At 38.0% G+C, this 21,998-nt stretch overlaps 2 protein-coding genes across 4 annotated transcripts in view; both read right to left on the reverse strand.

The window, feature by feature from the left end:
- The window catches only part of LOC127416585 (potassium/sodium hyperpolarization-activated cyclic nucleotide-gated channel 1-like), a 101,690-nt gene extending 99,542 nt beyond the window's left edge, over positions 1-2,148 (reverse strand). The window contains exon 1 of the mRNA XM_051656001.1: positions 1,463-2,148. Coding sequence (XP_051511961.1) covers positions 1,463-2,148 — 686 coding nt within the window. The remainder of the gene's footprint in view (positions 1-1,462) is intronic.
- A 10,833-nt stretch (positions 2,149-12,981) lies between these two features.
- Positions 12,982-21,998, reverse strand: part of LOC127416611 (neuroplastin-like) — a 67,192-nt gene continuing 58,175 nt past the window's right edge. For all 3 annotated transcript variants that reach the window (XM_051656046.1, XM_051656045.1, XM_051656044.1), the window contains exons 7-9: positions 14,423-14,444; positions 14,180-14,276; positions 12,982-14,100 (exon numbers count right to left, since the gene is read on the reverse strand). In XM_051656046.1, coding sequence (XP_051512006.1) covers positions 14,216-14,276; positions 14,423-14,444 — 83 coding nt within the window. In that variant the 3' untranslated portion in view covers positions 12,982-14,100; positions 14,180-14,215. The remainder of the gene's footprint in view (positions 14,101-14,179; positions 14,277-14,422; positions 14,445-21,998) is intronic.

Consider the following 21,998-nt stretch of genomic DNA (forward strand, 5'->3'; position numbering starts at 1 on the left):
AAAGGATCTGTGTAAAGATTCTTCAAAATTTCTCTTTTGTGTCCCATAGAAAAATACAAACATACTGGTTTGGAATGGCATGAGGGTGAGTGCATAGTAACATCATTTTTATTTTAGGGTGAACTATTCCTTTAAAACAGTCTCTCAGAATATTCAGGTAAATATGGCTGCTTGGTGTCAACAAAAAAATAAACATCCTCTCTCTGCACACACACAACAACCTAGGATAAAACATCCTCTTATTATATCAGTCTCTTCCCACACTGCCTTTCATATCCTCCAGGAACACTGCTACAATCTCATAATGTCGAGAATAATAAAAGCATTTTCTCATGATCAATAGGTAAACAAGGCAAACAGCAGTCATCTCTCCAGAGGGGGTTGGGTTAGTTGTTAAACCTGCACTCTATCTCTCACATGTTAGCCTACTGATTTATGAATGAAAACAGTTTGTAAATTCTACCAATTCAGAGACAACCATAGCAGCCAGCTCTGTTCAATATGCATTTAGCCGAAACAACCTTCAATACTTCTTCATAATTTGCTTGGGAATGTTAAAGAAAGATAATACAGTGGCTTTAATGATTATCTTTGAATCTAAAATCTGTTTGAATTAAAATAGGTAGTATTTATCACTTTGTCTGGAGTCATCGTGAATCTGTTGCATTGCTCCTGGTTCAAATGATCACAAATGAAGCCTACTGTAAGTCAAACGTGCACAAACCAATGTGTATTAACAAGCAGATTTATGAAATCTATACAGTCAACTGTCATCCCCAAGGACACATTTTAATTAATAAAGAGGGAGTGTCTGGATTTCATATAAAATTTAAGCAGCTAATGCACTTCCACTGTCCACTATGAGAGCTTGGGCCCAAAATGTTGGCTGTAAAAAACCGAACAGATAAGGAAAAACAATAATAATAAAAAAATAACCTGAAGGGTTTTTCACTTGTAATTGCCTTTTGGCTCTTAACAAAAAAAAAAAAAAAAAAAAATGTTTGGATCGCAATTTGTCAGAGAAATTAGATTTTTTATAAAACTGCTGGGTTGATAAAATTGAAAACCCTGCATTCTTTATGGAGTTAAGCATGCATAGTACAAATAAAACTATTATAAAGCAAGCTATACATGCATGTTTACAATGACTTAAGACAATGAGAAGAATTATGCCACATAAAATGCAATTCTTTGACCCTAAATGCCCATCAATAAACTACCTTGTTTTAAGGCTATTGTTTTGTTTTTCTACCACATCACACATTAAAATAGTGGCGAATATTTGAAATAATTTACATTTGGGGTCACATCATTCAATATACTAACTCTTATAATTAAATGAACACAATGCTCCACATAATTTTTGGTCAGTCAATCATTACATTATTTTCCCCCACACTTAGTGTGCTTAGTCCAGGTGTAAAATGAGCCGTATTTTAGGGGCACATGGACGTTGTCTTACCTGAAATCACTGTAGGGGTGAATAATCCAGAACCCAGCGGATTTTACCCGTTCTTGCTCCCGTTCCACCGCCTTCTCGCTCCCAAACATCCTTAGGGAGAACTTGTTGACCCCTGGTTGCAGCATCGCCCCGAACTGCCTGTGCATGAAGCCGGCTTGGTAATATCTCTCATCGTCCGGTAAAATCTGCTCGATGCCCTCCAACTTTATAAAGCCAGCCTGCTGATCGGGGGTGCCCTGCTGCTGGCTCGTACCGGGGGCATCATCGCCGGCGCCGCCTTGCGCCCCGGGCTCCACGCCGCCACCCGCGGCTCCAGGGGGGCTCTCCTCGCTCGGGGTGGCTTCTCCCTCCGTGATCAGACGCCTCTCCTCCGCTGCATCCGAGTCATGGACGTGCCGACTGGTGATGGACGAAAGGCTGCCCCGGAACCTCCGGCAGTCCCCGTTGGAACTGGTTTTCACGGGTCTCCCGATGTCCGTCTCCATGATCAAGGGCTCTCCGCTTTTGGTCTCCCCTTTGCAGCTCGCACCCCCGGTGGTCGGCGACAGCAGGGGTTTCATCCGGATGCTCTTCCTCCGGGTGTCCTTGTCGGTGTCTTCAGCTTCACCCATGATCGTAGCTTTCTGTCCGATGTGCTGAGGCAAACTGTAGAGCCTTTTACGCATGGACGAATGCAACCTGTCCATTATGACATTGAAACGGTGGCGCGATCAATTCAATGACACATGAATCCAGTTTGGTGATGTTGTTGGTGAAATTATTGCCACAAATCCCTCTGAATCTCTGTCTGAATGGAAAACAGTCTGGAGGTGATATCGAACCCCACCTGTCTTTCGCTCAAACACATGCCACGGCACGCAGGAGCACCCCAATCATTATGATACCCAAATTTGCCCTCGCTCACACATCCAGTGGTTCACTTCTCACCACAACACTCCAGTTTCCAAGGCACTGTGTTGCTTTGTGAGCCCGTGGAGGAAAGTCATGAGAAAACGCAGACTGGAGTATCCTCAGCATCACATGAGAGGGAGGTGCGGGCGAATGGAGAGGCGCGGAGGTCATGGACCCAAGCCTAGATCTTCAGGAGCTGTCAATCACAACATCAGCTGCGGCCGGGCACCGCTGACATCACCGCCGTCCCGAGCAGTCCTGATTCCGTGAATATTCAGGGCGATGCTGATCTATATCGGGTTGCCATAGAAGCGAAAACGGCAGAGGAAGCTCAGCCCACCCACTCAGGTCCCGCATACCTAACCCTTTACACATTTCCCTCGCAATATCCACAATAATCACATTACACTGGGTATTTTACGCATAAAACTCAACATTAATTTATAGCTGATTTATCAATGAAAATGCCTGGGCATATTTTGGCAGGTGTCAATAACTATGGATAATATCGTACTATTCCATATAGACTTTTAAAACTTGTTTGGTACATACTGAATCACCTGTAGCTTCTAAAAGTCACGTGGCCTTGTTTCCTAATTGTGCAAATTTGAACGTGAATCGGTACATACACAGTCTGCTTTTACGCGACTTTGTGTATAAGATAGATGCTGACGTTTTCTAGATATTACTGGCACATAATTTTAATTTTCTGGGGATGACGAACAGAACTACGATAAACGCTGACGACACATGCGCAGTGCGCACACAAACAAACCAACCCAACGCCCCTCCCTCCGGAACCGCCCAGTTCGACTTTATTTCACGGTTTTATCTAACGTCATTTACAAAAAATAAAAGTGAAAATGGACATGGTTCCGATGCAGAAACTTCGACATTTTTAAAGTAAATCTTTGTAAGTTTTTTATTTTTTTATTTTCTCTATCAGGGTAAATGTATACAGTTTAAAATGTGGCATATTGGGGCATATTTATGCCTTGAATAACAGGGTTGACAGTTTTGCAGTTTCATTTGTCTTTAGAGGCCTTGTGCTTCAGGTCATCATAGACTGGGTGCTTCTTAAAACAAGATAATTTAATTATTTTCAATTATTGATTGTTTACTTTACAAAATTATGGCAACATAGTTGACAATTTAAAGGGATAGATCACTTAAAAATGAAAATTCTCTCATCATTTACTCACCCTCATGCCGTCCCAGATGTGTATGACTTTCATTCTTCTGCAGAACACAAATGAAGATTTGAAGGAGAATATTTCAGCTCTGTAGGTCTATTCAATGCAAGTGAATGGTGACCAAAACTTTAAGCTCCAAAAAGCACATAAAAGCAGCATAAAAGTAATCCATCAGACTCCTGAGGTTAAAGGCATATGTAACGGGAGCCAGCTGATAGATAGTTGTGCAATGTGTATAAACCTCACTCTCCTGACCTCAAGAGGTGCACTAGCGACTGATGCTAGAGGCTGTAGCCTTTATCCTCTTTGTTAGTGCACCCGCCTCCCATGCCGCAGACGCCGGTTCGAGTCCCGTATGGAGTGGGTTGAACAGGAGCATCACACATATCGTCTGAAGCGATATGATAGGTGTGGGTGAGAAACAGATTTTTTTACTACAAATCTCCACCTTTCACCAGTCTCGACCAGTAAGTGTTGATATGCAAGAAAAATGGGAATCGCCAAAAAAAAACAAAACAAAAGAAGAAGGATGTGGAAGTGAAAGTGGAGATTTATAATAAAAAAGGACTTAAATATTGGTCTGTTTCTCACCCACACCTATCATATCATTTCTGAAGAGTCATATGGATTACTTTTATGCTGTCTTTATGTAATTTTTGGAGATTCAAAGTTCTGGCCACCATTCACTTGCATTGTATGGACCTACAGAGCTGAGATATTCTTCTAAAAATCTTCATTTGTGTCCTGCAGACGAAAGACAGTCATACTTATCTGGGATGACATGAGGGTGAGTAAATGATGAGAAAATGTACATTTTTGTGTGAACAATACCTGTTCATCCCCTATTTATGTACAAATTAAAACATGAGATAAAGTGATTAAAAAGAGGAGACCTTCAATTGTTCTTGAATATTTCATTTCCTGATAGCATGATAATGTCCTTATGATAAAAATATTTTTTTATTATTATTATTTATGGAATGGTTTACTCATATATAATGGACACAAATGGTACCAATTTCATAACAGGGTTATTTTAGAATACCAATAGAATCACCAATAATTATAACTGTAACACCGGGTTGCTAGAGGTTCGGACCAGTATTTTGAGTTTTAAACAGTGGTATTAGTATACTGCTTAAAATAAAAATGATAGAAAATAGTAAAAGTGGTGAACTAAAAGCATACACAGCAAAATGTATGTTTCTTTCAGATTTTTGAGTCCAGTAAAAAGTCTGGCCTGCTGGTGTTGAATCTTTTGGGCTCTGGTCATCTGCTAGTATCTCAAGGCCAGGAAGTCTTGGTAAGATTATATAAACATGCAGGCCATATTTGTCAACCAATAACATTTACATGTTGGCTGTTAATAGTTTATGGCACTCTTTAAACCCTTAACACTTCCTCCCATCAGGCTCTGAGTGCAGGGTCTGGAGACCGCAGGTTCCACTGAGCCCATCATAAGGGCTTGACTGTATTTATTTATACCCACTGAAAGAACAGCGTAATCCCCTTTCTCTCCTGCTGGGCCTGTCACTTTTACTTTGAGATTGCCAGACCAAGAGTATTGCCAGGCTGAGTGCCTCTAATATCTCCCAACAATAAGCCCCAATCTTGGACTCGTGGACACAATAGTCACACAGCTGGCTCTTCATGATGTGCTGCGGAACCACTTTTGGAGAATGAGCCACATTTCAAGCTTTTATGCAGAACCACAGAGCCAAACGAGACAACGTGCCCATCCAGGGCAAAGTGTGGGTGATTTTTTAAGAGCAGAGACCAGTATTCAGTCATCTGAACACCACTTTCATGAATGCTTCTTATCCCTTTTATTTAAAAAGTGAAAACTAATAGTGCTTTTGAGTCAAAGGGATTAACAGCTTAAACAACAATGAAGCAAGTGCAGAGAACAATGCTGTGCAATGCTAATATGATATCTGAAAAGATAATAATTGTAATCTTATCCTCTGTTAGCTTCTCTGCAGAGAAGAAAAATCAGTTTTGAATCTGTTAAGGTTAAGAGTTCGCGTAGAACCGTGACATTTTCCGTTACTGCACCTTCTACAAATGGCTCGGGGTAATGTGAGATTTATAATAAATCACAAGAAATAATTCTAACTCTAAACTTTGAAGAAATGAGGGGGAAATTAGCAAATTAATTGTCCCCTGTAAGATTCTGGCTGTAAGGTTCACATGTATATCTTTAACCAAACCCACTTCATTAGGCCTAATAGTAGCAGTAATAATAGCAGTCCTTGAACTATATGTATTTGTTGATATTGTCCCTGTTGTAGAACAGTGATTTGGAGAGTTGAGACACTGAGGTTGTTTTGTTAACAGAGCCCTCCTCTGACGTGGTCGTGTAATAGCAGCCAGAAATAAAAGACCTTTATCCTTATTTTTGGGGAACACCTGATTAGTAGTTCAAAAGCATTATAGAATAATTATGCTAACAATACTAATCTAGTTACACACATATTAAATTACATATAAGCTTGTTTTTGTGAATTAATTCTCCAGAAAATTTAAATATATAGTTGTTATGTTAAACTAGTCAAAGAAATGCAGTTTACTTTTGCATTTTAAATCACTGACAGCAGTCAAATATATTCAGTGTCAGAAACACACCAGTGGACGGGCATGGCAGTAAGTCCATAGTGTTCTGCTTACATGATGTGCTTTGCCAGATGCAATCCTATTAAATGAGTCCCTGACAGATAATGATGATGTGTTGTCCTGTTTTCTTATATTTTTGTAGGAGGGCTTTTCTCTGCTTAATGCACAAATCCTTCTGAAAATTCAGCACAAATCAGACAGTCTGCTGTTTAACATTACAGTAAAGGTGAGAAACAGCACTTCAATTCTTCATACTTATTACTTACGAAAGAATAAAATATTGTTTCCATAGCTTTATCAGACACAAAAGGAAGTAAACAGGATGTGATTTGTGTATGTTGTTCTGGAGGCAGACTCCACCTCCTTGTCCTTGAAAGCAATAAACAATTTTAATATGCAAATGTAAAAAAAAAATATCTACTTCCAAGTGACCTCCAAGTTGCAGCTCAAAGACAAACTCTGCGCTTGCTAATTAAGCTAATTATCTCTTCTCCAACATGGAACAATTCATTACTTCATGAATACTGATGAATTTCTTAAAAACAACAATCCGTAATAAAGCTGTGATATGGTTGCAAACAACCTATATTTTGAAATCCATCCATCCACCTTCTCTAGCCACTTGTCCTATGCAGGGTCACGGGTAGTGCTGGAGCCTATCCCAGCTGTCTCAGGCCAAAGGCAGGGGAAAACCCTGGACAGGTGGCCAGTCCAGGCATACACACTCTCACTCACAAATTAACTTAACCTGCATGTCTTTTTGAACTGTGGGGGAAACCAGAGCACCTGGAGGAAACCCACACAGACATGCAAACTCTACACAGAAAGGCCCAGATGAGCCAGGACTTGAACCCAGGACCTTCTTGCTGTGAGGTGACAGTGATACCCACTGAGTTTTGTGTTTGCAGCTTTTAAAATGAGATTCATCTGTGCAAAATGTTTTTCAGTTGAAATGGTAAGTGTGTTTGTTTTAGTGTTGAATGTCAGCTGAATTTCTTACATTTCCATTCAAGTGTTTGCAGATTCACTGGGGTAATGATTAATATGTAAACACAGCAGAGCTGGAAAAACACAATTAGGTCACAGAGATGTTTTTGTGTTTTCTGTTTTGTGTGGAAGGGAGAGAACTGTCTGATCAGATTGCAGTTTGATGGTAACAGTTGGGCAGAAGCTGCAGGTTTTTACAGTAAAGCAGAAGAGAGGTTGCAGAGTTATGTACCTGTCTAGGAGCATGCGGCCACACCTGCCCTTGTGGCTACACCAGCGCCTGCTTCTGCAACCAATCCTGCAGAACATGGAACCTCTAAACAACAGCAGCAGGTGGGAAATTACCTGTGAGATACATAAGGGATAACATACAGTCACTCTAATGCAAATAAACCTTATTTTGTGATGATAATCGTCTATCTATACAGTATCCTGCTTATTACACTGCAAGGCTGCTTACCAAAATAAATGAAAGGACATGGAACATTGACTTTAGTTGATTTTGTTATGTGAGAACAGAGCACTTAGTGATACGAGAGACATGAAACTAGCACAGCTATGTACAAAATCACTGCCTGAAACAACGATGAATTGTACAGTGTAGCAGTCCTTTTATAAAATTGTCCACGGAATGCTACTTTTGACCAATTACAATCAATTATTTAAGAGAAGTGTCCAATAAAGAGATATACACCTACACACATAATATTATCCAGTAAAAAATCATGTGAAGCAGGTTTGTTAGAAGTGGACAATGATTTTTTTGGTTAAAGGAATAGTTCAACCAAAAATGAAAATTCTTTCATCATCTCTTACCCTCAGGCAATCCCAGATGTATATGACTCTCTTTCTTCTGCAGAACACAAATGGAGATTTTTGGAAAAATATCTTAGCTTCTTTTGCATACAATGCAAAAGAATGGTGGCCAGAACTTTGAAGCTGCAAAAAGCACATAAAGGCAGCATAAAAGTAATTCATACAATTCCAGTAGTTAAATCCATGTTTTCAGAAGTGATATGATAGGTGTGTGTGAGAAACAGATCAATATTTAAGTCCTTTTTTACTTTAAATCTCCATTTTTACTTTCACATTCTTCTTTTGTTTTTGTTTTTTGGTGATTCGCATTCTGTGCATATTGCCTCCTACTGGTAGGGGCTGGTCAAAGGTCATTTTTATTTGTATAGCACCTTTCACAACACATCCTTTCAAAGCAGCTTTACAGAAAATCATGGATTAACAGAAAATGAAACTGTAATATCTATAAAGTCTTAGAGTCATCATTGTGTTGTTTGATAAAATATGATTGTGAATTTGTTTAAAAATAAATAATTAAATAATAATTGTATTTATAACCCCAGTGAGCAAGCCGAAGGCGACTGTGGCAAGAAACACAAAACTCCATAAGATGCTGGTTAATGGAGAAAACTAACTTCGGGAGAAACCAGGCTCACTGTGGGGGCCAGTTCCCCTCTGGCTAACATCATGAATATAATGCCAATATTACTTATGAATAGTGCAAGTCATGGTTTAAAATTATTAAACTAAGTAAGTGTTAAGGGTCAGTGTTTAAACAAAGATTTTGTATGAACTGTAAGATTAATGACTAATGTCTTTGAAGTCCATCCTGGATTAACTGCAGAAGTTCACATAGATTAGACTGAGGTGATGTAGGCAGAGATCAGTGAGGTGCAACGCAGTTCAACCGGCCGATAATTTCGGTGAGGTCTATCCTAAATCCAAGGTTCAGGCAATGGCATATGAAGTGTCCCATGTCTTATGATTGGAGTTGGCATCAATTCATCCTCTGAAGTCCATCGTAATAGACTGAAGTGATGTTTGGCTGGCACCGGCTGCTATTAGTCATCATCACTCAGAGACACATAGCGTTGGAGTCCAACATGAAGCAGGAATGGAGCTGGATCCAGCCGGTTCTGGTGACCTCAGGATAGGAGTCCCGAGGTTGAGACAGGGAAACAAATAGAATAATATTAGCATAGATGCCATTCAATTTATTGCAGAGTTATAGATTATGATAAATGTTTCTAGTTCTGGCAGACCTAACTAAAGCAGCCTAATTGTGAGTTGAAGGATAAATTAGGTGTATGCCTGGCTAAATAGATGAGTCTTTAGTCTAGACTTAAACTGAGTGAGTGTGTCTGCATCTCGAACAGTGTTAAGGAGACTATTCCATAGTTTAGGAGCCAAATAGGAAAAGGATCTACCTCCTTTTGTGGATTTTGTTATTCTAGGAACTATTAACAGGCCAGAATTGTACGATCGTAATGAACGTGATGGCATATAGCGTGGTAGAAGGTCACTTAAGTACTGCGGAGCTAGACCATTCAAAGCTTTGTAGTTAACAGAATTTTATAATGAATACGCAATTTAAAAGGTAGCCAATGTAACGACGGTAAAATGGGGCTAATATGATCATATTTCTTGATCGAAAGGTGGAAATTGAAAGTTAAAAAGGACTTAAATATTGATCTGTTTCTCACCCACACCTATCATAGCACTTCTGAAGACATGTATTTAACCACTGGGTCGAATGGATTAATTTTAGGCTGCCTTTATGTGCTTTTGGAGCTTCAAAGTTCTGGCCACCATTCACTTGCATTGAATAGACCTACAGAGCTGAGATATTCTTCTAAAAATATTTGTTTGTGTTCTCCAGAAGAAAGAAAGTCACACACATCTGGGATGACATGAGGGTAAGTAAATGTTGAAAGAATTTTCATTTTTGGGTGAACTATTCCTTTAACACTTTCCGCCCACACATTGATTACATCAGCAGAAAAATAAAGTCATTTCAGAAGCCTAGAAATGTAAGATTATGATGAGAAGATTATGAAAACCAAATGTTATTCTTCTGAGAAACGTTCACTGATGAAAGCACAGTAAGATCAGGAATGATTATTAAGAAAGTAAATGGGGGCAGTTTTTATGTCATGTAAAGTGCAAATAATGCGATGCATATGGAAGTTTTGGCCACCAGGGGATGCTGTTGCCACATAATGAAATTAAATGGGGATAAGAATGAAATAATCCCACCCTAAATTAAACTTCTTATTTGTGAATCTGAAATGTAAATACACAGAATTTAGGCACTAAAAATAGTGAATGCACAAGCACAAAGGAAAGTCTCTTTGTAAAATATTGTTAGTGACAGCGACACCCTGCAACAGGGATGAAAGGGATCGTGAGGGGATGGGGATATTCAATTAGGAATGAGGGTATTGATCAGCTGGTGAGGCCCTCAGTGTGAGTCTTGAGACTATAATGAATGGATCTATTTCTGTATTCCATCTTCAGGCCCCTGAAGATGCTTCACGGGCAGCCCTTGCCGTTGCCATGGGATCACTGTCAATCAAACACCTTTCTCAGGTGATTGATTTGAAGGCAGCTGAAATGAACGGGATCACTGCATTTGTGTGCTGTTGTGTCGAGTCAATGAATTAGATGCTGTAATCAGTGATTGTTTAATTTGACCTCAGAGATGCCATCCATGAAGTGCACACTGACTTTTTCATGTACAATATACTGTACAGTATATAACCCTCCTTCTCCTCAGCATTTCCTGGGTGAGCTGACCCTACCCATGGCGTATCATCTACGCTGCTCCCTGGAGACCTGGATGCTCTACTGCCTCTGTCTGCTTGATTCTGGCTTTCTTGCTTTCGTTGAGGAAGTGGAAAACAAGCTAAAGGAGCTAATCCAGGACTGAGGTAGAGCAGGGCTTGCAAAATCCATGATTACACCCACATTGATGCTCCATGGCTGTCTGATTCCTCATTAGATGACTGAAATGGCATAATTGATCCTTTGCTAAGCCCTGCCTCCTTTGATTACTGTTACTCGCTTATAGAAGTTTTACAGAAAATCCTATAAAATCTAATCTGAGATTTCTGTGAACAGTGTGATTTTTGGTACAATGTACTCAATGGATAATATTCTAATTGGGCTGAAATGAAGTGTAACAGTGCAAAGCATCTTCTTTTGTCTGCCATTTTCTTTAGAGAAATTGTTCAATTATGCAGTAATATGATTAAAATGTCTGCAGACTGCAAATCAGAATCAAGGCAAACGCTTATCACAGCCAACTGCAATAAGAAATCATTTGATAGCAATTACAAGGATATTATTAAAGCGAACAGAACTGCTCCTAATGGTTATGCTAACTTACTGTTGTCATATAATCAATTACTCATTCTCATGTTGTTCCAAACCCGTGTGACTTTCTTTCCTCCATGGAACTCAAAAAGAGATGGCATTCTACTATTACTATTTCTGCTATAACTATGTATGGAAGAAATAGTAAGATTACTTGCAATGCAATACGTACTGTATACTGCACCTCTCCGATGTCTCTTTACATACCTGAAAGGCTGTAACAGCATAACATGTAACATAACATGGCAATACTTGGATGTTACCCAGAATGTTAGAGACAGACTGCCTCAGTCACCATTCACTTTCATTGCATCTTTTTCCATACAATGAAAGTGAATGGTGACTGATGCTGTTAGTCCCTAAAATTCTGCCTTGCATCTTTTGTTTTCCATGAAGAAAGACTGTTGTGTGGGTTTTGAATGACATGAGGGTGAGTAAATGATGACAGATTTTTTTCCCCTTTTAATTTACTTGAAGCAAATGTAGTTGTCATTACTGATGTTAAACACATTAATTAGAGAATGAGGGCTGACACATAGTTTAATCCATAACCAGGGTTGGGAGGGTTACTTTTGAAATGTATTCCACTACAGATTACAGAATACATACTGTAAAATGTAATTTGTAACGTATTCCGTTAGATTACTCAAGTTCAGTAACGTATTCTAAATACTTTGGATTACTTCTTCAGCACTGGTAGATTTTTTCACTTGTTTTGACTATTAAATCTCTGCCAGTACAGTAAGACAAAATACATGTTAAAAATACATTCTCTGAAAAACCGAAATATCTTATGCAGTGTTGTTTCTAAAACCAGATAAATCAAACTGATCTTGTTTTAAGGATTTTTAAATATTTTTACAGGAAAACAATAAAAAAATTATTATCAAGAATACAATTTTTGCCCTAATATCAAAGGTCTTACTAGAAAAAAAGAAACTGTGATCCAACGTGAATGTTCTTGATAAAAAATATGATCGTGCCTGGTAACGTGCATATAAAATGGTTAAAAATAGCATTTTAGCTTAGCCTAAAGCTGACAATTTACACAAGGTTTATTTCTATTTCTTCTGCTCCAAACTTACTTCAAACTTACTTCTCTGTCTGCTCGTATGAATGTAACACATCATAAGAAAGTGTTTCACCGCTGTTCAAATGCACTTTGTATCGTATAATTTATATGTATACATTTTTCCATCTGAAAGGACTAAATATTAAATGAAACAAATGACAATAAAATGCAAAGTAATCTCTTCAGTAATCTAAATACTTTTTGAATGTAACTGTATTCTAAATACCAATGATTTAAACTGTAACTGTAGTGGAATACAGTTACTTATATTTAGTATTTTAAATACCTAATCCCATTACATGTATTCCATTACTTCCCAGCCCTGTCCATAACATACACTTTTGAAGAATTATTAAAATATTTTGAGTTTTCTTCAAAATTATCCAAACATACAGGACTACTATAGGCATACATTAGAAAAAAACGCAAAAGCTTTTCGAATAATTTGGTGGACCGCAAAAGTAGGTAGAATCAGTCAGTATTGTATATGTTTAAGGCGGGGCTTAGCGAAGGGTCAGTTTAATGCAGTTCAGAAGATCTCTCATATCAAAGCTCACACCAGCCATTCATTCAGAACAACACAGAAACACTAGTATATTTTGGAATCTTTATTCTGAAAAAGGAAACAATTGTTTTCACATAGTTTGTAATGGCTTTAGCTCCACCCACTTCCTCCCTTGAATGTTGGTCCATTGTCATCGTGACACACCGTATTGATCAGGAGTTGACATGCAACTACAGCAGTGCATTTCAAATGCGAAGCACCCCTACTGTATGTTCCTGTCCTGTTAAAGCTTTTTTTTTATTACTCTCTGAAATTAAACAAATCCACCCCACCTTACAATTGTCAGTAGGTCTATATGAATACATATTGCATAGGATTATAGCCATGCTGTACAAGAATTAACTCTTCTCTAAAAAGAAACATGAAAGACATTGAAGTTATATAAAAAAAAGAAATAAGTCTTTTCCTTTTTACAGATGCTATCATAATATTTGAACACTTACAGCACCACAATGTACAAGATATCTAAATAACTCTAGAAAATAAATGTTACATGTATCCATTTCATTTAGTCATTTAATACAATATCAGCTCTTTTTGATTAAATACTGCTCTGCCACTCACAACAAGGTTCTCGCAGTCTACTTTAAGACAAAACACCTCCTTTTAGTATTGTTTTATTGGATGATAAATTGTACAAAGGTCTCGATGTTTCTTTTTTTTTTATCCATTTAAATTGAATTAAAAACACACACTCGCACACGCTGATATGCTGACATACTTCCTCAAACACACACAAGGGTTATTCATTGGATGCAACACCACTTAAAGTAACAAGTAACAATAGAAAAACGATATTTGAATCTTATTCGATTATGTTATTGCATGCATTCGAGACAACATGTAGATATGAAAATGATTCAGTGCAGCAGGTGGGCATGATAAAAGAAAGAAATGCAGTGTTAAACAGCACATGGAGAAAAAGAAAATTGTCACCTTTAGAATGATTCGGTCAGTGTCTGTCCACACATTCGCACAGACCCTTAGCCTGAATAAGGCATACTTAAATTGTTCATTTCTGCCAGTGTAATGCTGTAGTTGTTTGTTGTTTTCTTCACCTCGTGAGGCAGGATATGCGTCACTGAAAATCGCCATGAGCGTCTCCTCTCTTTGGATATGTCCGAAGTCGGGATATGCAGTTGGTCATCTGGAAATGGGGAAGGACTTGGTGAACTTGTTATTTTAAATGGATATTTATATGTTGTGTTTCATTTGCATTTCTAAACCTTCAGTATTCTTCTACAGTACATTGGTCCGTCAGCTTATTTGGTGTTCCGCTGTCGTACATTTTTGTCTTTGTGGTTGTTTGTAGAGTTGGTTTTTCTAGAGGCCAGAGATTTAAGGTGAACAGTTAATACAAATGTTTAAACATCATAACAAATGAGTCATACATAAGTTTTAATAAACTCTTTTCTAGTGTTCTAAAGTTAACATTATCGTGAGTGATGCATGAGAGTCTGTGTACTTACATTGGTGCAACTGGTTCATCGTCTTTAACCGGGTCGACACACACAGGAAAACATGCAAAAAACAAAAAGACTTCATATTAACCTATCACACTAATATTTGCACTGGATCTTTTTTTGTGATGTGACAGTTCCGTAAAGTTCAATATAAATTGATTAACAGATTATAAACAGTTATTTCACATTAAATGGTTACTGTTAGGCCTAGATGCAACAGCAAAACTCATTACATTTTCTGAATTTGGTTTGCAAGACAAGTTTAAATGGTCTTGGCTCACAGTGTCACAGTTGGGGTACAAATACACAACTGGTTTTACAAGTTTGTAAATTTGAGATATTTCATGGGGAAATGGGGGAAACCTAGTTTCTCCACTAAAGATATAACTGGTGTTCCCACGGTCATGGAAACATTGAAATATCTGGGAATTTTGAGATTGTGATTTCCAAGCCTTGAAAAGTCATTCAAATTATTCAAATGATATTAAAATAAAAATTTCTAGTCATACTCAGCTTCAAAGAATTTAATCCGCTCAAAATTGCTCTTATGATGGAAAAATCACTGTCCAGTAATCACAAACTGGAAAAGCCAAGGAAATTCATTGGCCAGTACTTGTGTGAAATGGATCAAAAACAGCAAAACAACCATTAACATTGTCTTGATGTTTGGACAGTATAAGGTGTTGCTGACAGAAGGGTGTAGTAAGGTCATTAGAGGTCATTAAAGAACAGAGGCATGGCTTTTTCCACAGACAAATGGACAGTTTTGGTTAGTGCATGAATGTATAACAGCACATGCGGCCACAAGCAGCAGCATTCCACAATATGGTTATGAGCGTTTGAAAAACATACTAGTTCTCATCCTTGCCTGATTCACAATCATCAATCTAAAGATTCTTGCAAATTCAAAAACAACACAGCATAAAAATATTTCAGTTTACAACATATGACAGACCAAACAAATTTGCTTCCTGTGTAAATACAATCCATTTTAATGAGTCAGGAACCCAAGTGTGATGGGCCGTTCACACAGACAGGCGATAAGGGATTGTCCACACAGAACGTGTTTTTCTGTATGTCTGTTTTTGTTTTTCTGTGTAAACATGCACTAGACTAATGTCTTTGACCGTTGCACAGTGTCTCACTGTCTCACAGGTATGCCACCTTTTTTAGATGTCGTGTCAAATTAAAAAGAAAAAGCGTCTCAAAACACCTGCGTTCTGTTCTATTCTTTGTACTGCATCTAGCTTTTTTTTGTTTGTTTTTTTGCACAATAAAGCGTTTGGTCTGAACGGCCACCAAGTCATTTATTTTCAATGCAAGTTAGCGATTTGAGTGTGTTGTGATTGAGCATATAAAATATGTTGCATGGAAAACCGTGTCAGAAAATATTTGCATTTTAAGTGAGTTTAATGCATGCACTGAAAGCCGTTCATCTTTTTCATGATATGATACATTATACCCAGCTGCAATTTATATACAAATGCTTTCCCCTTCAGACTGGTCATTTTTAGTGGCAAGAAAACTAATTCCTTGTCAAAACTTTATTTTTACCAGTAAAACTGTACATTACATTTTTGATCAGATTTTCAAAAGCTATTGCCATTTGTGGAGCCCAACAATGTAAGAGCGACCCGCAGTAGAAATGCCCATGTACAACCATCAATATGGTGACTAGGAGATGAACAATGTGAACTGCATCAAGCTGTTATTCACTTTTCAGTATTTCAGCAGTAATTCAGTAAATCAGTCATTTCAGTACTAACAGTCAGCTCACAGATTCCAAACCACTAGAGGTGTAAAGGACAGTGCTGGTGAAAATATGAAATCCTGGCACGTGGATTTCAGCTGTAATGTGCGTCATTGCATTACGTTATCATCTCTGATTCTGTTGATAAGACTGTGGGCAGATATAATCTACCTTAATCTACCCCACCCTTCCCTTCACCCGCTCTCCTGGGAACAAATCTGCCTCAAACCAGAAAACAGAACATGGTGTTCATGCACGCAAACTCAACTGTGAGGAAGTTTTTCTACTTAATTATGTTTTGCATGTGATTATTCTGTAATATGGGGTTTGTAGATGCCATTCAGGGATTTATCCAAAGAAGCAAAACAAACAATCAGGTGCATTTGAGAGTTTATGGTTAAAGCTGTAGAAAGTGGAATGGATTTGGCATTATGACATTTGATTCAGTCTAGGTTTAGAACTTCTGAATTTCAGTCAAATCTCTCTCTCTCTCTCTCTCTCTGTGTGTGTGTATGTGTGTTTCTATCCATCTGTTACTATCATGTAGTAGTGCTCATTTTATTAATTAGGAATCTACAGTAGGTCAAAAGTGACAGGTTAGTTTATATAAAGTTTTTTTTGCTGATCTTGTTGAAACCAGATAGTGAGATGACTTAAAATAAATAAAGGTGTTGGGGTAAATCTCATAAAACCAGTCAAGGACATGCTCAGGTCACATTTGACCCCAAAATCAAAAGAATACTGTACATGAGGTAATAATGTGCATCAAGAAAATGAAGCCTGTTTTTTGTACCTGAAATAGAATAAAAAAAAATTTCATAGTAATTAACTAATAATTGTAGTACAATAAAATATTGAATTAAAGTAATGAGAATCCAGTACAATTACAGTAATCAGAATATAGAATATAGAATAATATAATATAGAATAAAACATCCTTACGCATTATGGTAATCTTAATGTTACAAAAATTGGCTACTTTTTTATGCAAAATACAGTTGTGCTCAAAAGTTTGCATACTCTGGCAGAAATTGTGAAATTTTGGCATTGATTTTGAAAATGTGACTGATCATGCAAAAAAAAAAAAAAAAAAAGTCTTTTATTTAAGGATAGTGATCATATGAAGCCATTTATCATCACACAGTTCTTTGGCTCCTTTTTAAATCATAAAGATAACAGAAATCACCCAAATGGCCCTGATCAAAAGTTTACATACCCTTGGATGTTTGGCCTTGTTACAGACACACAAGGTGACACACACAGATTTAAATGGCAATTAAAGGTTAATTTCCCACACCTGTGGCTTTTTAAATTGCAATTAGTGTCTGTGTATAAATAGTCAATGAATTTGTTAGCTCTCATGTGGATGCACTGAGCAGGCTAGATACTGAGCCATGGGGAGCAGAAAAGAACTGTCAAAAGACCTGCGTAACAAGGTAATGGAACTTTATAAAGATGGAAAAGGATATAAAAAGATAATCCAAAGCCTTGAAAATGCCAGTCAGTACTGTTCAATCACTTATTAAGAAGTGGAAAATTCGGGGATCTCTTGATACCAAGCCAAGTTCAGGTAGACCAAGAAAGATTTCAGCCATGACTGCCAGAAGAATTGTTCGGGATACAAAGAAAAACCCACAGGTAACCTCAGGAGAAATATAGGCTGCTCTGGAAAAAGATGGTGTGCTTGTTTCAAGGAGTACAATATGACGATACTTGAACAAAAATGAGCTGCATGGTCGAGTTGCCAGAAAGAAGCCTTTACTGCGCCAATGCCACAAAAAAGCCTGGTTACAATATGCCCGACAACACCTTGACATGCCTCACAGCTTCTGGCACACTGTAATTTGGAGTGAAATAGAGCTTTATGGTCAAAACCATAAGCGCTATGTTTGGAGAGGGGTCAACAAGGCCTATAGTGAAAAGAATACCATCGCCACTGTGAAGCATGGTGGTGGCTCACCGATGTTTTAAGGGTGTGTGAGCTCTAAAGGCATGGGTAATCTTGTGAAAATTGATGGCAAGATGAATGCAGCATGTTATCAGAAAATACTGGCAGACAATTTGTATTCTTCTGCACAAAAGCTGCACATGGGACGCCCTTGGACTTTCCAGCACGACAATGACCCTGAGCACAAGGCCAAGTTGACCCTCCAGTGGTTACAGCAGAAAAAGGTGAAGGTTCTGGAGTGGCCATCACAGTCTCCTGACCTTAATATCATCGAGCCACTCTGGGGAGATCTCAAACGTGCGGTTCATGCAAGATGACCAAAGACTTTGCACGACCTGGAGGCATTTTGCCAAGATGAATGGGCAGCTATACCACCTGCAAGAATTTGGGGCCTCATAGACAACTATTACAAAAGACTGCACGCTGTCATTGATGCTAAAGGGGGAGATACACAGTATTAAGAACTAAGGGTATGCAGACTTTTGAACAGGGGTCATTTAATTTTTTTCTTTGTTGCCATGTTTTGTTTTATGATTGTGCCATTCTGTTATAACCTACAGTTGAATATGAATCCCATAAGAAATAAAATAAATGTGTTTTGCCTGCACACTTATGTTTTCTTTAAAAATGGTACATATATTACCAATTCTCCAAGGGTATGCAAACTTTTGAGCACAACTGTATAATTTCTTTTTCCCTTTTTCATGTTCTTCCTTTTTCATTTTGGGATTAAATATGACCCGGACACATTTTCATGAGATTCACCCATAAAGTTTTGGTTTTAATGCTTTTGACAACACTGAAAACAAGCAAGTTTTCCTACAATTAAAGTAATGCTTATGAGAAGTAAGTTAAAATGCTGTATGCTAAAAGTATGCTAAAATACTCATATGACAAACAACTCCAGTCATATCAGTGGCCTAGAAAAAGCTGTTTTATTGTAACTAAGGTGGGTAGTCCCCTCTTGGGGACTGCCGTGAAAAGATCACATGACCAGCTGTGTCTTGCTATTCAATCTAGTTCTTTATACTTCTACATTTCAGAGTTACCATCAGCATATTCCAGAGAGATAGATGTATTGATCAGCATGGTGTGAAATCCACCATAGCAAACAGAATGAGTATGAGTGTTAAATATAACCTTTAATTGTATTTATTCATGCAGGTAAATGTTGGTGGTTTGCCAAATGAACGCTGAATTCATTTAAAATTTTCAATGAAAATGTCAGTGGTCCTTTATCCGAGAAAGGGGCCTGTATTTCATTGTTTGACACTGTCAGAATTTTCAATAATTTTCCAATAAGAAACCCTTATGATTTGATTTGCCTTATAAGGGAGAGTTTAAATACTTTTGCAACACTTTCCTTTAGATTTAATTTTCACCTTAAAGTGATAGTTAACCCAAAAATGAAAATTTTGACATCATTTAAAATTTACCCTCTTATCATTCTAAAACTCTATGATCTTCTTTTAAATATTGAACATAAAAGAAGATGTTAGGCAGAATGTTAGCCTTTGACACTATTCACTTTCATTGCATCTTTTTTTTTCTATGCAATGAAAGTGAATGGTGCAGAAATGTACAGAGCTTCTGAAGAACTCCATCGGCACTGATTCCATACGGGTCAACCAATCAGGTATCTTGTGTTTAGAGCGGGCAAAAGTGGCTGCATTTAGGAACTTTGGGAGATGGTCTTTTGGGCACGATAGAAGAATATTCAGCAAAAATCAAGGTTGGTAAATGCCTTACTCATGAATTCTGGTTCTGTTTATAGTCAAAACCTTATAAAAGATGCACTAATGGTGGCTTGCAAGCCCAAGGCAAAACCGACAGTGTTGTCAAAGGGAAGCACTCTTTTGATGCAACATAGGCTTTGTAGCGGCAATGAATGCGTGTTCACAGTAGAACATTGTATGGCATGTGCATAAGACTTGCTAGTGTCATGTTGCATTTGCAGTGTGAACACAGATCTTTTTCACTTGTGTTATATGGTGCTCTGTACATGTTTCACTGGTGGTCTGTGGTTGCATGGCAGTGTTTGATGGTGTGGTAATGACAGAGAGAAAGAGAAGCTGTGATCCAAAAACAATGGAAAATTTTGAGCTGTTCGACATTTTTTTCTAAACTGATTAAATAATAATAATAATAATAATAATAATAAAAACATTTGAATAATTTGTATTGAAAATCCATAACAAACCATAATCATAACAGTAGAGAATCGTTGCAAGTGTTTCAGCAAAACCTAAACTATTTTTTATTTCCTTTGATCATTAGATAAGCGCAAGTGGACATCACAGCCTGAATGAACAGAAAACTAAGAAGCCGAAATTTCTGAAGACATGCAGGTTGTCAAACTTACCAACAACAAAGAATATGATGCCACATGGAGAAGAAAAACAAAACAAAGTTTAACCCGTTATTTAATTGAACCCATTATTTTACACAGAAATCAGAAAAATGTTCTGCTGTGAATTACATGCAGGGCCTTAAAATTGTTTTAAAATGTATTTTAAATTTAAGTGAGATGTATTTCCTTGTATGAACAGGCAAAACTACTTTGTCTTCACTTGAAACTGTCCGGTTTGTTCGCCCATGGTCAGCAAATGCTTCTTTTTCAAATCTATCATTATTTGCTATTATTACTGTACATTAGTGGTTGACCGATATATCGGCAAGGCCGATATTCTGAATTTTTAAATTATCGGCATTGGCTGATAAATTTTCCCATTTGGCCGATTAGTTTCCGATTGCATGTGAAAGAAACTGTCTGAGACATGTAAATGACCAATCACAGTTTGTTCTGTTGTTAACTGCCAATGCAATCGTGTTACTACAATAAGAGTCCGACGTGCAACAACGTTTCATTTAAACTGCCCTGCGTATCCGGGCTGTGTAAACTGAAAGCTGTCAGGAGATTGCTGCTCGCTGGATCCGTACTAGCAAGTGAAAGCTACTTTAAAGTAAAAGCACTTTACCTGCGCTATAAGTAAATGTCATACTGTATTCACTGTGCACTTTACAAATACAATTGTATGGTTTATATCGGCGTATCAGTCATGCTGCTATCTGAATAACAGCATCGGCCATTAAAAAAAAAACATATCGGTCGACCACTACTGTAAATTGCATTAACGTTAACCGCCATTAAATTATTTTCTTTTCTTTTTTTTTTCTCTCCCAATTTGGAATGGCCAATTCCCAATTTGCTTTTAAGTCCTCGTGGTCACGTAGTAATTCGCCTCAGTCCGGGTGGCGGAGGACGAATCCCAGTTGCCTCCGCATCTGAGATCGTCAACCCACGCATCTTATCACGTGGCTTGTTGAGCGCGTCGCCGTGGAGACATAGCGCGAGTGGAGGCTTCACGGCATCCACGATCAACTCACCACGCGCCCCACCGCGAACGAACCACATTATTGCGACCACGAGGAGGTTACCCCATGTGACTACCCTCCCTAGCAACCGGGCCAATTTGGTTGCTTAGGAGACCTGGCTGGAGTCACTCAGCACGCCCTGGGATTCAAACTAGCGAACTCCAGGGGTGGTAGCCAGCGTCTTTTACCACTGAGCTACCCAGGACCCCCCATTCAATTATTTTCAAGATATTTTCAAGGCTGCATTACCTACAAGGGTAACCTAAATCAGTTAATAGCTATTCACTGCAGCTATTGCTTAATATTAACCAGTAGCCTGCATGGCCAAGGTGACACAAGTCAAAAAAGAAAATCATTTCAGAAGTGTAAAAATGATTTCATTTTGATTAACATTTCTTTTCTCATTTGTTTTCTCATTAAAGGAATATTCCGGGTTCAATATGTTAAGCTCAATCGACAGCATTTGTGGCATATTGTTGATTACCGCAAAAATTTATTTTAACTCGTCT

The sequence above is a fragment of the Myxocyprinus asiaticus genome, chromosome 26 (assembly GCF_019703515.2).
Source record: "Myxocyprinus asiaticus isolate MX2 ecotype Aquarium Trade chromosome 26, UBuf_Myxa_2, whole genome shotgun sequence".
Taxonomy (NCBI): Eukaryota; Metazoa; Chordata; class Actinopteri; order Cypriniformes; family Catostomidae; genus Myxocyprinus; species Myxocyprinus asiaticus.